At 39.0% G+C, this 15,999-nt stretch overlaps 1 protein-coding gene across 1 annotated transcript in view; it reads left to right on the top strand.

Moving 5' to 3' along the window:
* SLIT3 (slit guidance ligand 3) overlaps positions 1-15,999 on the top strand; it is a 538,785-nt gene that overhangs the window by 477,751 nt on the left and 45,035 nt on the right. Inside the window, exon 29 of the mRNA XM_063120567.1 lies at positions 10,257-10,350. Coding sequence (XP_062976637.1) covers positions 10,257-10,350 — 94 coding nt within the window. The remainder of the gene's footprint in view (positions 1-10,256; positions 10,351-15,999) is intronic.

Here is a 15,999-nt window from a genome sequence, read left to right as displayed (position 1 = left end):
CACGCAGCCCGATTGGGGCCTACAGTGCGCTCTGTGTGGCTCTCATCAGCCATGCCCGGAAGTCATGTGCCTCCAACAGTCAGGAAGTTCACCCTCCCAAAGCACTGAGCACCGGGTGGGCCCCCCGGCCGCCATGCTGGGAAGACACCCGGCTGGGTTGTACCCAGCAGGTGCGCCCACGCAGCTCTGGTGGGTCCCGCGCTGCTGGCCAGGAAGCACGCAGCCCGAGTGCGGCCTGGAAGTGGGCCCTGGTTCCCTGGTCCGCTGGAGGGCAGGACAAACTGCTAATGCTCCTCACGCCCGCGGATGCTATTATTATTATTATTATTTATTTATTTATTTATATAGCACCATCAATGTACATGGTGCTGTACAGAGTAAAACAGTAAATCGCAAGACCCTGCCGCATAGGCTTACAATCTAATAAAATCATAGTAAAGCAATAAGGAGGGGAAGAGAATGCAAACAAGCACTGGGTAGGGTAAACAGGCACAGGGTAGGGTAGAACTAACAGTATAAAGTCCAAGCAACATCAAGTTTTAAAGGCTTTAGGAAAAAGAAAAGTTTTTAGCTGAGCTTTAAAAGCTGCGATTGAACTTGTGGATCTCAGATGTTCTGGAAGAGCGTTCCAGGCGTAAGGGCTGTGGCCAGAGGCTGAAGAGGCGCTGCTCCGCCGAAGCTGCTCTCATGCCACAGCTCCAGTCAAAATTAGTGTGCATCTTACAATCGAAGAAATGCGGTATTTTATATGTTTGTACTAATTTCTATTTAGTTAGCTGCAAACGTTACCCAATTCTCAGCTTATCCTTTACCCTTTCCTTTTGGGGAAATGGTTGTCTTATAATGTCTTTTTTACTAGCATTTGGGCTCTGCAAATGTTGCTTTTGCATAAAGCAGAAAATATTTCTCATGCCTTCTTTCTTATTCTGATTAAAATTATGAACAAATATAAGGGATTTCCTAAAAAGTATTGCAGTAAAAATATAGAGAGCACATGGTATTTGGCTATACCTTAACAAACTGGCTGTTAAGATTGCAGCAAAATTGAGATTTAAAAAAGATGTTGATATAGCCAGTATTCGTCTCTTCCATCAAGCAAGAAACAATGTGATTCAGATTATGCATTTAAATGCTGGATGTTGGATGAAATAAATGGCATATATACTGATGTGGTAATTCCAGTGTGGTCAAATGCCAAATTAATGAAATGAAGCCAACTGCAAATGATTCTATGGTGCTGTGTTGTTGTTTTGCTGCCTTCGTTTTGGAGCCATAAGAGATCATGAAGAGTCAGTGTTAACATGTTCCTAGCTGTTAATCTTCAGGTCTGTAGATACTATTAAGGTCCTCCTTAGCATCTCACTTGCAGAAATACAACAATGTAAATAATGCATGGCTTTGGTAACTATTTCCTGTTTAGCTTACCTCCTTCCACCCTCAGTTTTAAGTAGCAGTGGTGCTTCCTATCGGCAAAAAAAAAGTTTAAGAACATAGGAAGGGACCTGCTGGATCAGACCAAAGGCCTGACATGAATGCAACAGATGATGTTACCATCTTGTTGCTTTCCAGTGTTTTCTGTATTGTTTCTCCTATCTGGCTTGTGACAGGTTTTGGGTTTTTGTTTGTTTGTTTGTTTGTTTGTTTGTTTTGAGCTTAAAATTTAGTTGCAGCATGAGCCTATTTGGTATAGACTGTCAAATTACTGTTGAAGGTTTTCAGGGCTACCGTGCCTTTCATTAGTAGCTTCCTTTTTACCACATTTTTATTTTAAAGTAGATAAGTAGTTGCTTCCTGTTCATTTCCCATGGTTATGCTGTTCTAAATGGTCCCTTAATTAGTCAGTTTCTGTTCCTCACTGCTTTGATTTCATCTGAGCAGCAAAATCTCTTGCTCATTAATTGTATTTTTATAACTGCAATTTCACATTTGCAGTAATGATAAAAATAAAGATGGCAGCCTGTCATCTGCAATTAATATGCAACATGGGGTGAAACAGGGATGTCCTTTTTCTCCATTCCTTTTCAACATTTGCACTGAGATATTGGATCAAGGATCTGAAAGGCTAAAAATATTAAGGGTATAAAATTGGTCAACATGGGTAAAAATGCTTTACTCTTCAACAACCAATAATATCAATGCTAAATTTGATGGAAAAGACAGAATATTTATCTGGGGTTTGGCATATAAACCCAATTTGGGAAATCTGAAATATTATCCATACACATGGAAGAAGAGCAGAAGAGAGTGGTAGAAAATCTTACAGGGTCCAGCTGTAAACAAAAGGTACATTATTTAGGAATATGTTTCTCAAATGGCACAATAATGTTATTGGAACATAATTTTTTTACTGATAATGGAGAAGGTCAAGCAGACAAGAATACATGGACTGAGTTGTCAGTTTCATGGCTGGGACGAATAGCGGTAGTAAAGATGGAAATTACCAAAAATAAAAATCTTATTTCTTTCACTTGCTATTAAGCTCCCACAGACATGTTTGAATAAAATATGAGATCAATAAGTATATATGGAGCTATAAAACGTCCAGAGTCAGAGCAAAAATTATGCAACAACAAATATCTAGAAGTATATTACAGATACAAAATGTTGAATATTATTACCATGCATATCATTGGTGGCACTAATACAATGGTTTCAAGAATACTCCACTGTGGATGGTAGAACAGACAGGAATATCAGAATGGATATGGGCTACCTCTCAAGGAAGAAAGAAACTTCAAGCAAATGGAATTAGGGATCCAATAGTATGAGACCAACATAGATATGTTTTATCTCCAGATATTTTAACCTTGCCTCCAGTAATACATTGGGCTAGATTCCAAATTGTAAGAGAAATGCGAGTTTTCACTAAATGGCCAGAAACAGACATAAACATGTTTCAGGATTTTATGAATCAAGGGATAATTCTATCCTATAACCAGATTAGACAAAAATATCCTGACACCCAATTGCCTTTCCCCGCCCCATATTTACAATTGCAAAGTTATTATCAGGATATGACGAGAGATAAATATGAATAGAACACTGACGTCATTAGAAAAAATGTGTTTAATGGGAAGTATAGAGGAACACTTTTTTAATATATAAGGTAATATTAGAATCTATAGATAGAAATGATTGTATAAAGTGAAATTAGCAGAGATAATTTAATGTCGGAATTATGAGAGCACTCACAGCAATTTTGGGGGATTTAGCCTCTAGAGGAATCTTCATAAAATATTGTAAACAAAGTATACCTGTAAAGACTGCTAAAATATATCCAGGTGGGTCTGATCTATGGTAGAGGTGTGATAGAGATAGTTGTTCATATTTGGTGGGAATGTGTGAAGGTTGGATATTATTAAAGATATTATCCAATACTGGTTGGATATTACTAAAGATATTACAGGTTTTGAAATACAGTTAAACCCTAAAACAATATTGTTCAGAGTAATAAAGAGTTGGGTCAAGAAGGAGCAGACTGTGATAGTAGTGTATACATTAATGACAGTTGTTGGCAAAGACATGGAAATCATTGACCATACCAACTCTGGGTCAATGGGTAAGGAAGATCTGATGAATAAGTTCACAGCTTGTAAACAGCTATGGGAAGGAAGAAACATCTCAACGGGAACTTCCCAGAGCAATTGGACTTAATTTATCAATTTTGGTATCAATCTCGGCCAAATTATTTGGCATTAATGGATATTCTGACTATTATTTACTTATTTACAATATTTATAACTGCTCCCCATTCAAAATTTCAGAGCGGTGTACAAAATAAAATACAATAAAAACAGAATAAAACACCTTAAAATAGATTTTTAAAAGCAAAACGAAAGATGAACTGTGAACCATGGCTGCTCATTAAGGAAAGGCTTCCTGGAACAATGACATTTTCAAGAGGTGCCGAAAAGAATACAAAGTTGGCGCCTGCCTGACCTCCAGAGGCAGGGAATTCCAGAGGATGGGAATTCCAGACCCATCGGAGGATGGGTCTATGTGGAACCACCAGGAGCATGCCCTTGGATGACTTCAGTGACCGGGCAGGTTAGTAGGGAAGAAGGCACTCTCTCAGGTATCCTGGTCCCAAGTTGTTTAGGGCTTTGAGCACAAGTACAAGAACCTTAAACCTAAACCGGTAACAAATAGGCAGCCAGTGCAGTTCCCTCAGCAGAGGAGTTACATGCTGGAAAGGGGCAGCTGCAGACAACAGCCGAGCTGCAGCATTCTGCACTAGCTCCAGCTTCTTTAAGGACAGCCCCACATAGAACGCATTGCAGTTATCCAATCTTGAGGTTACCAATGCCTGTACCACCGTGGCCAAGCTATCCCTGTCCAGGAGAGGCCGTAGTTGGCGAACCAGCCGAACCGGTTAAAAGGCCCTTTGATCTGCAGAGGCCATTTGAGCCTCCAGCAACAGAGATGGATCTAAGAGTACCCCCAAACTATGAACCTGATCTTTCAGAGAGTGCAACCCCATCCAGAACAGGCAATGAGCCTATCTCCCAGACTCAGGAACCACTATAATTACGTGAAAAGAGCAATGCTGAAAGTGAAGTGACTACAGTAATTTTATTTTACTTTATCAAATATAAAATGTATATGTGTATATATTTTATTTATTTATTACATTTATATCCCACCTTTTTTTCTCTCCAAGCAACCCAAGTACAAAATCCTTGTCTTCTCCACTTATCCTCACAAAAACATCCCTGTGAGGTAGGTTAGGCTGAGAGTCTGTGACCGGCTCAAAGTCACCCAATGAGCTTCCAGAGAAAAGTGGGGACTAGAACCCAGATCTCCAAACTCCCATTACAACACTGTAGCCACTACATCACACTGGTTCTCTTTTAAAAATCAAAGAAATTCTTCAGCAGGGCTAGTGTAGAAGCAACCTTGGAGTGTCATTTACATAGAAATCCAACTCATGATAAGGTTCAATTCATTGCTTATATTATTAGTGCACATACTATGTTGTCACAGAGGCTAGTAATAACTTCTGTAAACCGCCCAGAGAGCTTCTGCTATGGGGCAGTATATAAATATAATAAAATAAATAAATAAATAGTAGTCTCAGAATGATTGGATAAAAATATGTTTGCGTTTCCTTTGAGACATGAAACAACTTTACACTTTTAAAATAAATGTATACTACAAATAAAGTGACAAAGGTGAAAACAAAACAAAAATGTTCTTTTTAAAAAGATTGTTTACCATTTATTGACCTGAGGTTGAAAACATATGACATAAAATTTTTCTCTCTCTTTTTCTCTCTGGTGGCTTTTCAGCTCTTTCTCCTGAGCCTCTTTTCCTCCTAGTCTAACTATCACCTCCTAGTCTAACTATCTAACTGCCGTTTCTTCAGCCCCTTTCCCAATATTCTGTGCCTATCCTTCCATTGGCTCGGTGCTCTAAGACCTCACAGGAGTAAGCATTGTTACATGTGTGGACACACACTGTGTCACATGTTACATTACATGCAAAGTGTGGGGCATATGTATTAACCTTCCCTTTCCCTCATCATTCTCCTTTCTTCCTTCCCAAACTGCCCAAAGCTCAAGCTTTGAACTTTTTTCAAAATTTCAAGATTTTCTGAAGTTCTACAATGCTGAAGCTTAAGTTTACAACAAAAATGAGCAAAAGTGCTCTGGTAGATCTCTAGTAATAAGCTTTACACTACTATATTTTTCTATAAATGTTAAATTGAAAGATGTAAAATATGGATGTTGCTTTTTGAGAGAACATTAGCACAGGTCAATTGTTTTGTTTATTCGTTCAGTCGCTTCCAACTCTTCGTGACTTAGAATTTGTCTATCATGTCAAACAAGTACCAGGAGAATGTTATACATGTTTACTCAGTTTGGTATGGTTTGGTATGGCACTTAAGGAGAGCATTTTTTTTTCAACTAAAACAGACACAAAAAATGATTCTGAGGAAATATGCCTGTAGCATAAAAACTAAATTATAAGCCTACAGGCAGAGAATTAGATTTTTAAAAAATCTATTACAGTTCCTAGTAATTTTGGTGCTTTATAAATAAAATGTGACTATTACGATGATGACAAAAATAATGAGCTTCCTGACTCATGTTTATACGGTGGTGAAATAAGATCTAATTGGGGAGTGACTCAGGAACAAGAATTCAGCTTCATGCTCTAGATCAAAAGCTTAATTATTATGACCTTCAAGTTCCACTAAGTACATTGGAGACTGTTGATAAGAAACAAAAGCAGCTGTACTGGCCCTAAGAAAAATTCCAAAATTCATATATAATGTAATACCTTTATTAGGCCAAGTCAAAGATCACAAAAAATGTGCAAGCTCCTGATCTTAACTTTTGAGGAAATGAGTACTATCAGCAGGGTTAAAATGGCATTATATAATTTGTGGTGTAATCCCATGGGAGTGCCACCTATTAAATGGAAGCCTCCAATCTCGGAGGTTTCTGAGTATCCTGTGCCCTGCCAGGCTGCTGCTGGCAGCATGGTAGAACGATGGAAGCAATTTTTGTCTCTGCGTCCTTTTAATCCCCCCCTCCCCCGTAGACAGGCCTATGACCCTGCCTAGAGATGTCACACTGCAGGGCCATGAAATACAACGGATCCTGGCCTCTCCTCTCCCTTCCTTCCCTGCTCGCTGGAACAGCCTCTTTTTGACTTCTAAATGGTCATCCAAGGATACAGTGGCTACAGCTTTGGAAGAGGGAATCTAAAAAATCCTATAGGGTGGTTTCCTTAATTATTTACCTAAATATACCTTTAATTCATTACCTAGATATTTCAAATATAGGAAAGTCTGACCATAATCCAGTACTTCAGGTACATTGACTGATGATAAGCATGAGTAAATGCACAAAATAAACATGAAAGCTTGTTCGTGGTCCCATACTAAATTGGGTTATTGAAGAGGTGACCTGGATCACAGACAGTTGAACCAGGTCTTCTCTGATACAGCCCTTTTTGTAAAAAACAAACAAACACTGTTTCTGGTGTTCAGCAGCTTCTGTAAATTGTGGTATCTCTCTTTTATTTAAATTATCCGCCCTTAGATGAAAGGGATGTTTCTGTTTTGCAACACATATGGCTTTATTACTTCATGTAATTGCAAGGGAATGTGTGTTTTGTTTCTAATTTCTGAGCTCGAATCTGGGGGAACATTCAAGATATAAGAGAGTTTATTAGAAAGGATATTAACAGATGCTTCAAACTGGTGTATTATTTTTCTTATTCCATTCACTATGTAAGGATGATAGTGAAGCGGCAGGAACGAAGGAACCTGAAAGTCTGCTGGATCTTCCATGAGGCTTTAAACAGATGGGGGGGGGAGGGGGAATCATTTGGGTCAAACTTTACATTGATCACAAAGTGTGTAGCTTTCTCTCTTGTTTTTGTTTACTCTAAAATAAGCACACAGGTCTATAATCTGAAATGGAATCATTGTGCACAGGGAGGGGGAGTTAATCCTTCCCTCCTGAAATTTGGTCCCCAACTCTGTAGGGAAGTTAAAAAAGAAAACAGCATAAATTGAGATCAATGGGAAAAGAAGGGTGTGTTAGATGGGGCGAAATAGAGAAAGGGGTCAGTAGGGCAGTTTTCTATTTATATATTTTATTACAACTATTTCAATGAGGGCCAAAGTAAACATTTGGCTAATCATGCATAGTGTAAACTATACATGGTACATTTATTTACCTTTATGTAAGTGTGCATGGCTCTGATTCTGATCAGGACAAAGGCAGTCATGTAGGGGGGTAAAACTCCCCCCATTTCCCTTTTAAAATTACACATTCACACACACACACACACACACACTGATTTTGATCAGGACCAAGGCAGTCATGGGGTGGGGGGGGGTAAAAAGGGGGAAGCCACCACTCACCCCACTGAAAACTTCTGATTTTTTTAACACCCCTGTGGAATTTTGGGGGGAGAAATGTGGGCAAGTTTTTTTGTTTTAAACCCTTTGGGGCCATCCATACTTACACAAAAGTAAATAAAAAGTTCACGTATGTTTAGTTTGGACCTAAGCAAAAGGAAATATGTGCTTGGTTCAGAATAAAAGGAGAGGAGCTGAATGATAAGTTTGGTACAAGAGAAATGTGATTAGTCTTTCTATTACATAAGATCCTTTGTCTGTTTGGCAAGGATGACTTTTCAGGTAAAAGTAAACTTTATATATGTCTGGCCAACCCATAAAAGAAAAACACACATTCAACCATTCTTTGGTGCGAAAAAAAATGTATCTCAATTTCAGGCTTAGCAAAAGTTTTTGTTCCAGTCATAGGGCCATTAAAACAATTTGAGGGCCATTATTGCAAGATACCAATCATTTGGGGAAGAGTACTTCTTTCTCCATTGCAGCACTGATGCTATGAAAGAAACTAGAATCACCAGTCCCCAAACATTTATACTAGTATTTGTATGCAGTCCCATTATACCACATATGTACATTTTATTGGAAAGTGGCATACAAGTTAAGGTAATAAAGTTAATGACAATACTCAATGCCAGCATAAATTCATGTTTTCTGTTGTTTCACTTGCTCAGCAGACATATTAGTAGTAGAACTACAAATTTAGTATCTAACCTAAGTAGGTGCTCTACAAAAGAGAATATGCCCCATCCTGACTCAGCTGCTGATTTAAAAAAAATAAATCTCTGGTTTTGCATTTTCTGCTGAACTGAACAGGTGTCAGCTGGATTTATAACTGTTCTAGTACTACCTCAAACTGATTTTTCCTCTTCCCTAAGAAAATCCCAGGTTGATACATGATAGGCCTAGCACTTTGGATTGTCTTCAGGGAACCAGCAGTAAGCTATGAACTGAACTAAAATTGGTTGAGAATTTTATTGTAACCATACACAACTTCATGGTTTTTAAATGCTCATTTGGCCATTTCGCAGAACCTGACTTGAGTTAACGCTGCCCCCCCTCCCACTCCAAGCAAGGTGAGTGCCATAAATTATTTTTAGTAGGAGAGCTCCATGTGGTTCTGACTTTGTGCATTTCCTTTGGGCAGCATTTACAACTGATACTTAGCTCAGGTTTGTGATTTCAATGCTTATGGCAATATTGCAGGATGTTATGGTTTGATTTTGTTGCCAGTAATCCTTAAATGAGTTTTTTTCATTAAGATGAATACTTAGCAGAATGTGAAATTGACTCTGATCTGCTAGCATATTTTACATCTTCATTTTTGCTTTTGAACGTTTTGTTGTAGATATATGTATAGGCAGGGGTATGTATGAAATGCATGTTAGACTCAGTACACGTTCCACTTGCCTGTGAAATTTTACAGTGTGACTGAAACTGCTCAGGAGACTTTGGGGTCAGGTTTGGTATGAGGGTTTAATTATCTGGATATTACTTACAAGAAAGGGGTTCCAGATCTATCATGGGCCTTATCTCAAGGCTGAGGTACTGTAGTGTCACAAAATATATAATGCTCAAAAGACAAGTTTTTGCACATTTTAAATCTGTTCGCTATTAGAAGTTAGAAATACAAAACTAGGCCTTGGATTCAACAGGTAATAACTAAAACCAGCTGAACTGTTCCTTGCACTTGAGAGACATTTTACTAAGAAGACAGCATATTCCTTTGAGTCCAGGAGATTCTGTGCTCTTTTAGTGGATGTTGAATAATAATATGCAGTCTTAAATCTGTTTAGTATTACTTAAAAGCCTTTTTTTTTGCATTTTCAATCAAATTATAATATTATTCTCAGAAAATAACACATTGGCTCTAAATGAAAGTTAATGCTTAGTTCAAACTTTTTATGCAGCCCCAATAATGTCACTCAACATATTAATAAATGAAATGCTAGTTTTCATTGCTGCTGGAACTCTCCAGATGGTGAAACACCAGCTAAAGCTGTGCCTAAGCAAGGAATGTGAACTAACCTCCAGTGCGTGTGCCACTGCTTTCTATCCTGTGAGAAAAATTGTGTTGCTATGTTGAAATGGATCCCATTATCAGTGGATTGTTCCACATTCTAGGGGGAAGCTGTGATAGTCCATTGTATTTTCATCTTGCCCACCAAAGCTTAGGCCATAATAAATCTGTGCCACAAGATTTATTTCAAGTTTGTGAGCTTACATTTCTTTAGTCTGCATACCCACAAACCTTTTCTTTAATCTCTTCCTCTTAAGCAGATCTTTATCTCTGAATTTTATGTTGGAGAGAGTTCAGGAAAATCAAACAAGTCCTCACAGGAAACTTGTACTAAACCCCCTCTTAATTTGTTTCTTACTTCAGGAGAGCTATGCGATGAGGTGATCAACCAATGTGTACCTGAGCTAAACGCTTGCAAACATGACTCCAAATGTATCTCACATGAGAAAACATACAGGTAAGTAAGCACAAATCAATATTTCCATGTTGGGCTATGTTAAACCACAGGCTGTAGTGGGATTAGTTTGACTAAATAAACAAAATCCCAGGTGTGGTTGTGTGTTGCTTTATTTATTTATTTATTTATTTATCATATTTATACCCCGCTCCTCAGCCAAAAAAGGCTCTCAGAGCAGCTTACACTTAGCAAAAAAGACAGTCTTATTATTACTACTACTACTACTACTACTACTACTACTACTACCTTAGAGAGAGGCTTATGAAATTTGTCATTTGATGGTTGAAGACGGTTTTGCCCTTAGGTCCATCTCTTTCCAACCCTGCCACTTTAGTTCTACTTTCATCTTCTTTACTTGTCATCATTGCAGCCATTTAATGCTCTCGCTCTCGCGCTGTATGTGTGTGTGTGTGAGAGAGAGAGAACTAGAAAAGGAGCTAGGTCACTAAAAGCAGTTATGAAAAAGGTGAAGTCTTTTTCAAGATGCTGTCCCCTTAAGCAAACAAATGAAGGAGGAAGAGAGGTGGGAAGGGAGGGAGGGAGCCATGCCAGCAATGGCAGGCATCAGTGCATGTGAGTTCTTCTGCCTCAGGCGGTGGAAGAGCTTGTACTGGCTCTGGTAAGGTAACTTAAGGGAGTTCACAGAAGAAAAGTTTCCCATCCTCTCATCTATTCAATTTTGGTCAATTTGTCCCTGAGACCCCTCTTGCGGTGTACAAGGAGGTCTCTGGCCCTAAAGAGAGGCTTTGGAGTGGGGGGGGGATAAATGGCTGCAGGAAAAAGAGGCAAAATAACAGTTTCCTTTCATGAATTTTCTTAAGTTAACATAGCATCCAAGCAATCATAACTGTTACCAGAAACCTTATTGAAAAACTAGCTTTGGGATTCTTACATGCCAGTTTGAAGTGTTTTTTCCTTACATGTTTGTTCTTTTGAGCGTTGTAACTGTATGCCAATTCGGAGTCATTGTTTCTTCCCTAAACCAAAATATATACATGACGACAGTAGATTTGCTGCCAATGGAAAGGGCTAGGAAGAAGCCACACTTAACTCCTAAAGGAAAGGAAACTGTTGAATGATTTAGGACAGTGCCTGAAATGACCTCTTTTGAGTAGGGACAGAAACAAACCTTGATTTTTGCTGATTCTGCGATATGTCTTCAAACTTTCTCTTTCAAATAATTCATCGCTGGACTAACCCTTTAGTCGCAGCCTGCTAGAAAGAAGGGGGAGTATGTCAATTTCTACCTTTGCTTCAGAATGTTCTGACTGGTTCCCCCATTTAGCATTTGTACATTTTGACATTTAAACTGCTTTGCAGTACTAGGAATCTGGTTAAATTGAGAGAGAGTCTCTGTTCAGATTTATTGTCATGTAAGGGACTACCTATTAAACCCTAGCAGTAGTAGTCAAAGAGGACCTCCGGGTTTTTGTTAAGTATATATTGTAATATTACTTTATAGCCTTAGAGGGATTCTAAACCGTACAATGCACAATGTACATTTGTTCTTACAACTTACAGTGTTTCTGGCACAGAAACTATATTGTAGTGCATGTGTATCGGTGGTACACCAGCTGTACTAATATGGGACCATAGTAATGGATCCATTGTTTCCTAGGATAATAGCAAGGCAGATGAGTATTGAATTTTTGTAATACAGTTTTATTTGCACAATCCATGCCCACCCTCCAGTCTGCTGTTTTCTCTCCACATACAGAGGAGCCACATCCTGATCTTGGCCCATCTTCACAGATCTTAGCTGGCAATTATGTGCATTCTTAGGTCCTGCCTGGTCTCAGATTTCTGTTGCGCTGGACAGAATGCAATACAGGAATAGCGTCATAGAGTGTCAATACTGTGATTTTAATTACAAACAAGGATCAAAGGGACAATTCCAAATGCAGCAATCAGTTCCAGCCATCTAGTTAGTTAGTAAATTTCTGTTGTACAATGTAGGAAATGATAAGCTAAAGTTTAGGTTTGGGCAAGGAATGTGGGAAGGGCTGGAGAAAAAACCAAATCCATATTCTTGGCTTTGGCACTGCAAGATGTATGGTATGGGGCACAGAAGACATGAAAATGGAGACTGGAGTCGAAGGTAAATCAGAGGTACTCTACAGCCAAATGTAGTTGAAGGGAAGGAGGAAAGTCATAAAAAGAAATCAGGTACAAGAGTGAAACAGGTTCATAAAACACAAGTAAGGCAAATAACAAGGTCCAAAGTGCGGCCTGGGAAAGCAAGCTTTGGGATTCCACTCCAGTACTTTCACAGGATAGGCTGGGACCCACAGCCTCCATTCACAGAGATGAAAGATGGCTATTTAAAAACTACAATTTCAATTCAGCAAGACAGTGTTGACAGTAGCTAAGCAACCCTGCATAACATGATGTCACCACTCCTGGAAATGAAAGAAATCTGGTAATTGGTTACTGTTGTGATTAGTACTAGCTTTTGGGAAGGATCACTCAAGCACAGAGGTGACAAAACAAATGCAATAACAGAAGAAATCAGCAACTGGGAAGAAAGTGTAAGCAAGAATTTGAAGTATTTGGCTGCACTAATAGTGGTTACCTCTATAGCAGATCACTGTTGTTGCTTTTGGCTTCTGTGTCTGTGATTCTTTAACACAGGGAATTTTAATACAATTCCTCACCCTTCTAAATTACGGAATGTATTTGTTTTTATTTAAAAAATTTCAAAACACACTTCATGAAAACTTCCAGTGTGGTATATACAGGAAACCTAATTTAATGAATCTCTCTACAGAATAAACCTGTTGTTCTGCCCGGTGTGTAGGTATTAGAGCACCGTTATAAATAAGCTTTATTATTCTGGAGCATGGAATTACTACCTGACAGAATAAAGCGCTGATTTAATGCAGCCCTTTCAAGAAAAGTGGTGGTTCTATCATTACTGCGATAGCCAATACACATCATAAAAGTGATCCATGGCAGCTTTGAATAAGGACCTGCACATCGTTCATTATTACATCACTTTATATTAGGACAACAGGGATCAATAAAACAACAGGATTAAATGCTGCTATTTCCTCCCACAGCATCTTATGATGGATACCGTTTGCTTGCAGTGTGCCTGGAGCATTGCTGGGCTCCTTTGCTATGTCTCTGCAAAACTTTGAGAAGGAATAGTCCCTAGTCTTAGTAAGACACTTTTCAATTACAGTATATTGCTTACAGAGCTGTAACTCCACCTGATACAAAATGTTTTTTCCGAAGAGCAGTGAAAATGATCATATTCTGAGTCAGTGCTGAGATGCAATTGTTCAGCATTGCAAATTGAGGAAAGAGGGCATGGGAGTTGAGACAGTGCAAAAGTGTTAGGTCTGTAGCTTGGGCAAGAAATCCAGTTGTGGATGGAGATTGTAACATAGAACTGGTAGATGGGTGATCTTTTCAACAGAGCACGAACCCCTTTGATTGAGAATCAAGCTGAAAAAGGAAAACTGTGTACCTTATTCATAGGCACATGGGGAACAAGGGCTTTAAGACAGCCTGAAGCGGCAGGACTCATATCTGGGCAGCAGGGAGGATTTAGCAGGAGGATTTAGCATCTTCACAGGGCCTGCAATTTCAGAAGATGCAGAAAGAGAATTGAATGCTGTTGAAACCTGCAGGTGATCTGATGTAGTAAACTGACCTCCCAGTTCTCCAGATATTCAGTGTAATTTTTAATGTATTTACACTGTACTTGTTTATTTAAAGTTAAATGCTGCCTTTCAATGTAAAATCTCAAGGTTGCTTACAATGACATTAAACTAAATAGAATTAAACTAAATAGAATTAAAACCAACACTATAAAGTACAAACAAAACCACACTAGAAGGTGTGATTTGGTTGGCCTGAAATATATGTAAATTTCTCCTCTACCCTGCCTTGGCACTATACGGAATAAGGACTTGGTACCTGTTCCCAGGATCCAGCATTTTATATCTTAGGCATCAGAAATTCACAGCTTTAAATGTTCCAAAGAGGTCTGCATAAATAACCAGAGTGATTCTGAAAGATATTTCACCTTGACGTGAAACTACTCAACACTGGCTAAGATATTGGGTGTCTCTACATTAAGGGAAAACCCTGCACCCTCAGCGGTCTTTTTTCTTCCATAGTCTTTCCAGGTTTACGATGGATTCCTTTAGATGGTGACCACATGATTTGGAATTGAAAACTTCCCCCCTCAGTAATGCTCTATATGTTCAATGAAACAGCACCATCTAGTGGCTGTATTATATTGCATAATCTTCGATCTTTTAAAAAGTGAGATTACAGGGGCGGGGGAGCACAGGAAATGTCCTGGAGATTGACAATGTCATGTAAAGGACCCGCAAACCTCTGTGATGGCCAATCACCAATGTTCAATAGAGAAGCTCTTTGACCTTCATGATTTAGACACCTAAATCATACAGATAAAAACAACATATTCAAAAGTCAGTAATCCAGCTATATTGAAAAACCAGGTCCCTGTCAGGCATTAATCTGAGCATGTGAGGCCTGAAAGTGGGGATGGGGCTAACCCTGCCCCCAATGTCCTTGTGCTTCCCTGTCTGCTTTAACCCTCCCCTCCTGACATTAATGTGGTTACCATGAAGGTCTGACGAAAGCTTCTATACACATTCAGGTGAATGTGCTTAGAAGCCTTCATGCAGTTCGGAACACTAATTGACCTGAGTTCCCAATCACAGGGGTGCTTCTCAGCACGTTCACCTGAATGAGTGTTGAAGCCCCCTTCAGACCTTCACACTAAGTTCATGAAGGTCAGGGTAGAATGGACGGGGACACTGGGAATTGCTCTAGCATGTGCACACACACACCTTGCCCCTACCCTACTTTTAGCCATTAGGTGTTCAGGCTAATGTCTGAACAGGGCATTGGAGTCCTTTTACATGGGTGTACTACTGCCAGGCCAGTTGGAACCTAAGATGAATCAATTTGCAGATTGTCCAAATCTCTCTCTCAGCTCCTATGAAAACACTTCCTCTGAATACCCACATTATGGGTATTCATAATACCCACCATACCCACATTAGTAGGGTGAAATGAAGTGATAATCTCTACCCCATATTATATCCTGATCCTGATTCACTCTCTCCCCGGTTTTCTATATCAGTCTTTCTTACAAAATGAAGGAGCAGTCTGGAAGTTAAAAGCCTTGCATTAGAATTAAATAACATGTTGACATCTAGAGTTCAGAGGTATGTGAAAGTACATTCTCCAAAATATGTAACATATGCTAAACTAGGGAAGTAATAGACGTTTCTCTTTTGTTCTGGTTTGGATGATATGCTCATTATTTTCCAGCTGTAGAGTAATATCCAGCTGGGAGGTTTGAAATGTGGTTTATAGGCTGGAAGACATTTATGCTAGTCCAAAACATAGTGTCTAAGATTTTGAGAGACTGCCCAGTTTTCCAGAGAGATCTGCTCCCCCTGGCCTGAGACCTTGAATGCCAAGTTTCAGCCTAGTTCACATTTTTTATGGTTGAGTAATAAACCTCAGAAAATAGGATTTATAATGGAAATGCTGACACAACTTTAATACAACCAATTTAACAACAATAAAAAAGTAAAATGCTCTGTGTTTGCTGATCTTTGGTTCCTCCAATCCACTTTCTAGAAATTACTTGCTATTTAA

Source organism: Elgaria multicarinata, chromosome 3 (assembly GCF_023053635.1).
Source record: "Elgaria multicarinata webbii isolate HBS135686 ecotype San Diego chromosome 3, rElgMul1.1.pri, whole genome shotgun sequence".
In the NCBI taxonomy this organism is placed as follows: Eukaryota; Metazoa; Chordata; class Lepidosauria; order Squamata; family Anguidae; genus Elgaria; species Elgaria multicarinata.
This window is presented reverse-complemented; position numbering and strand designations above follow the sequence as displayed.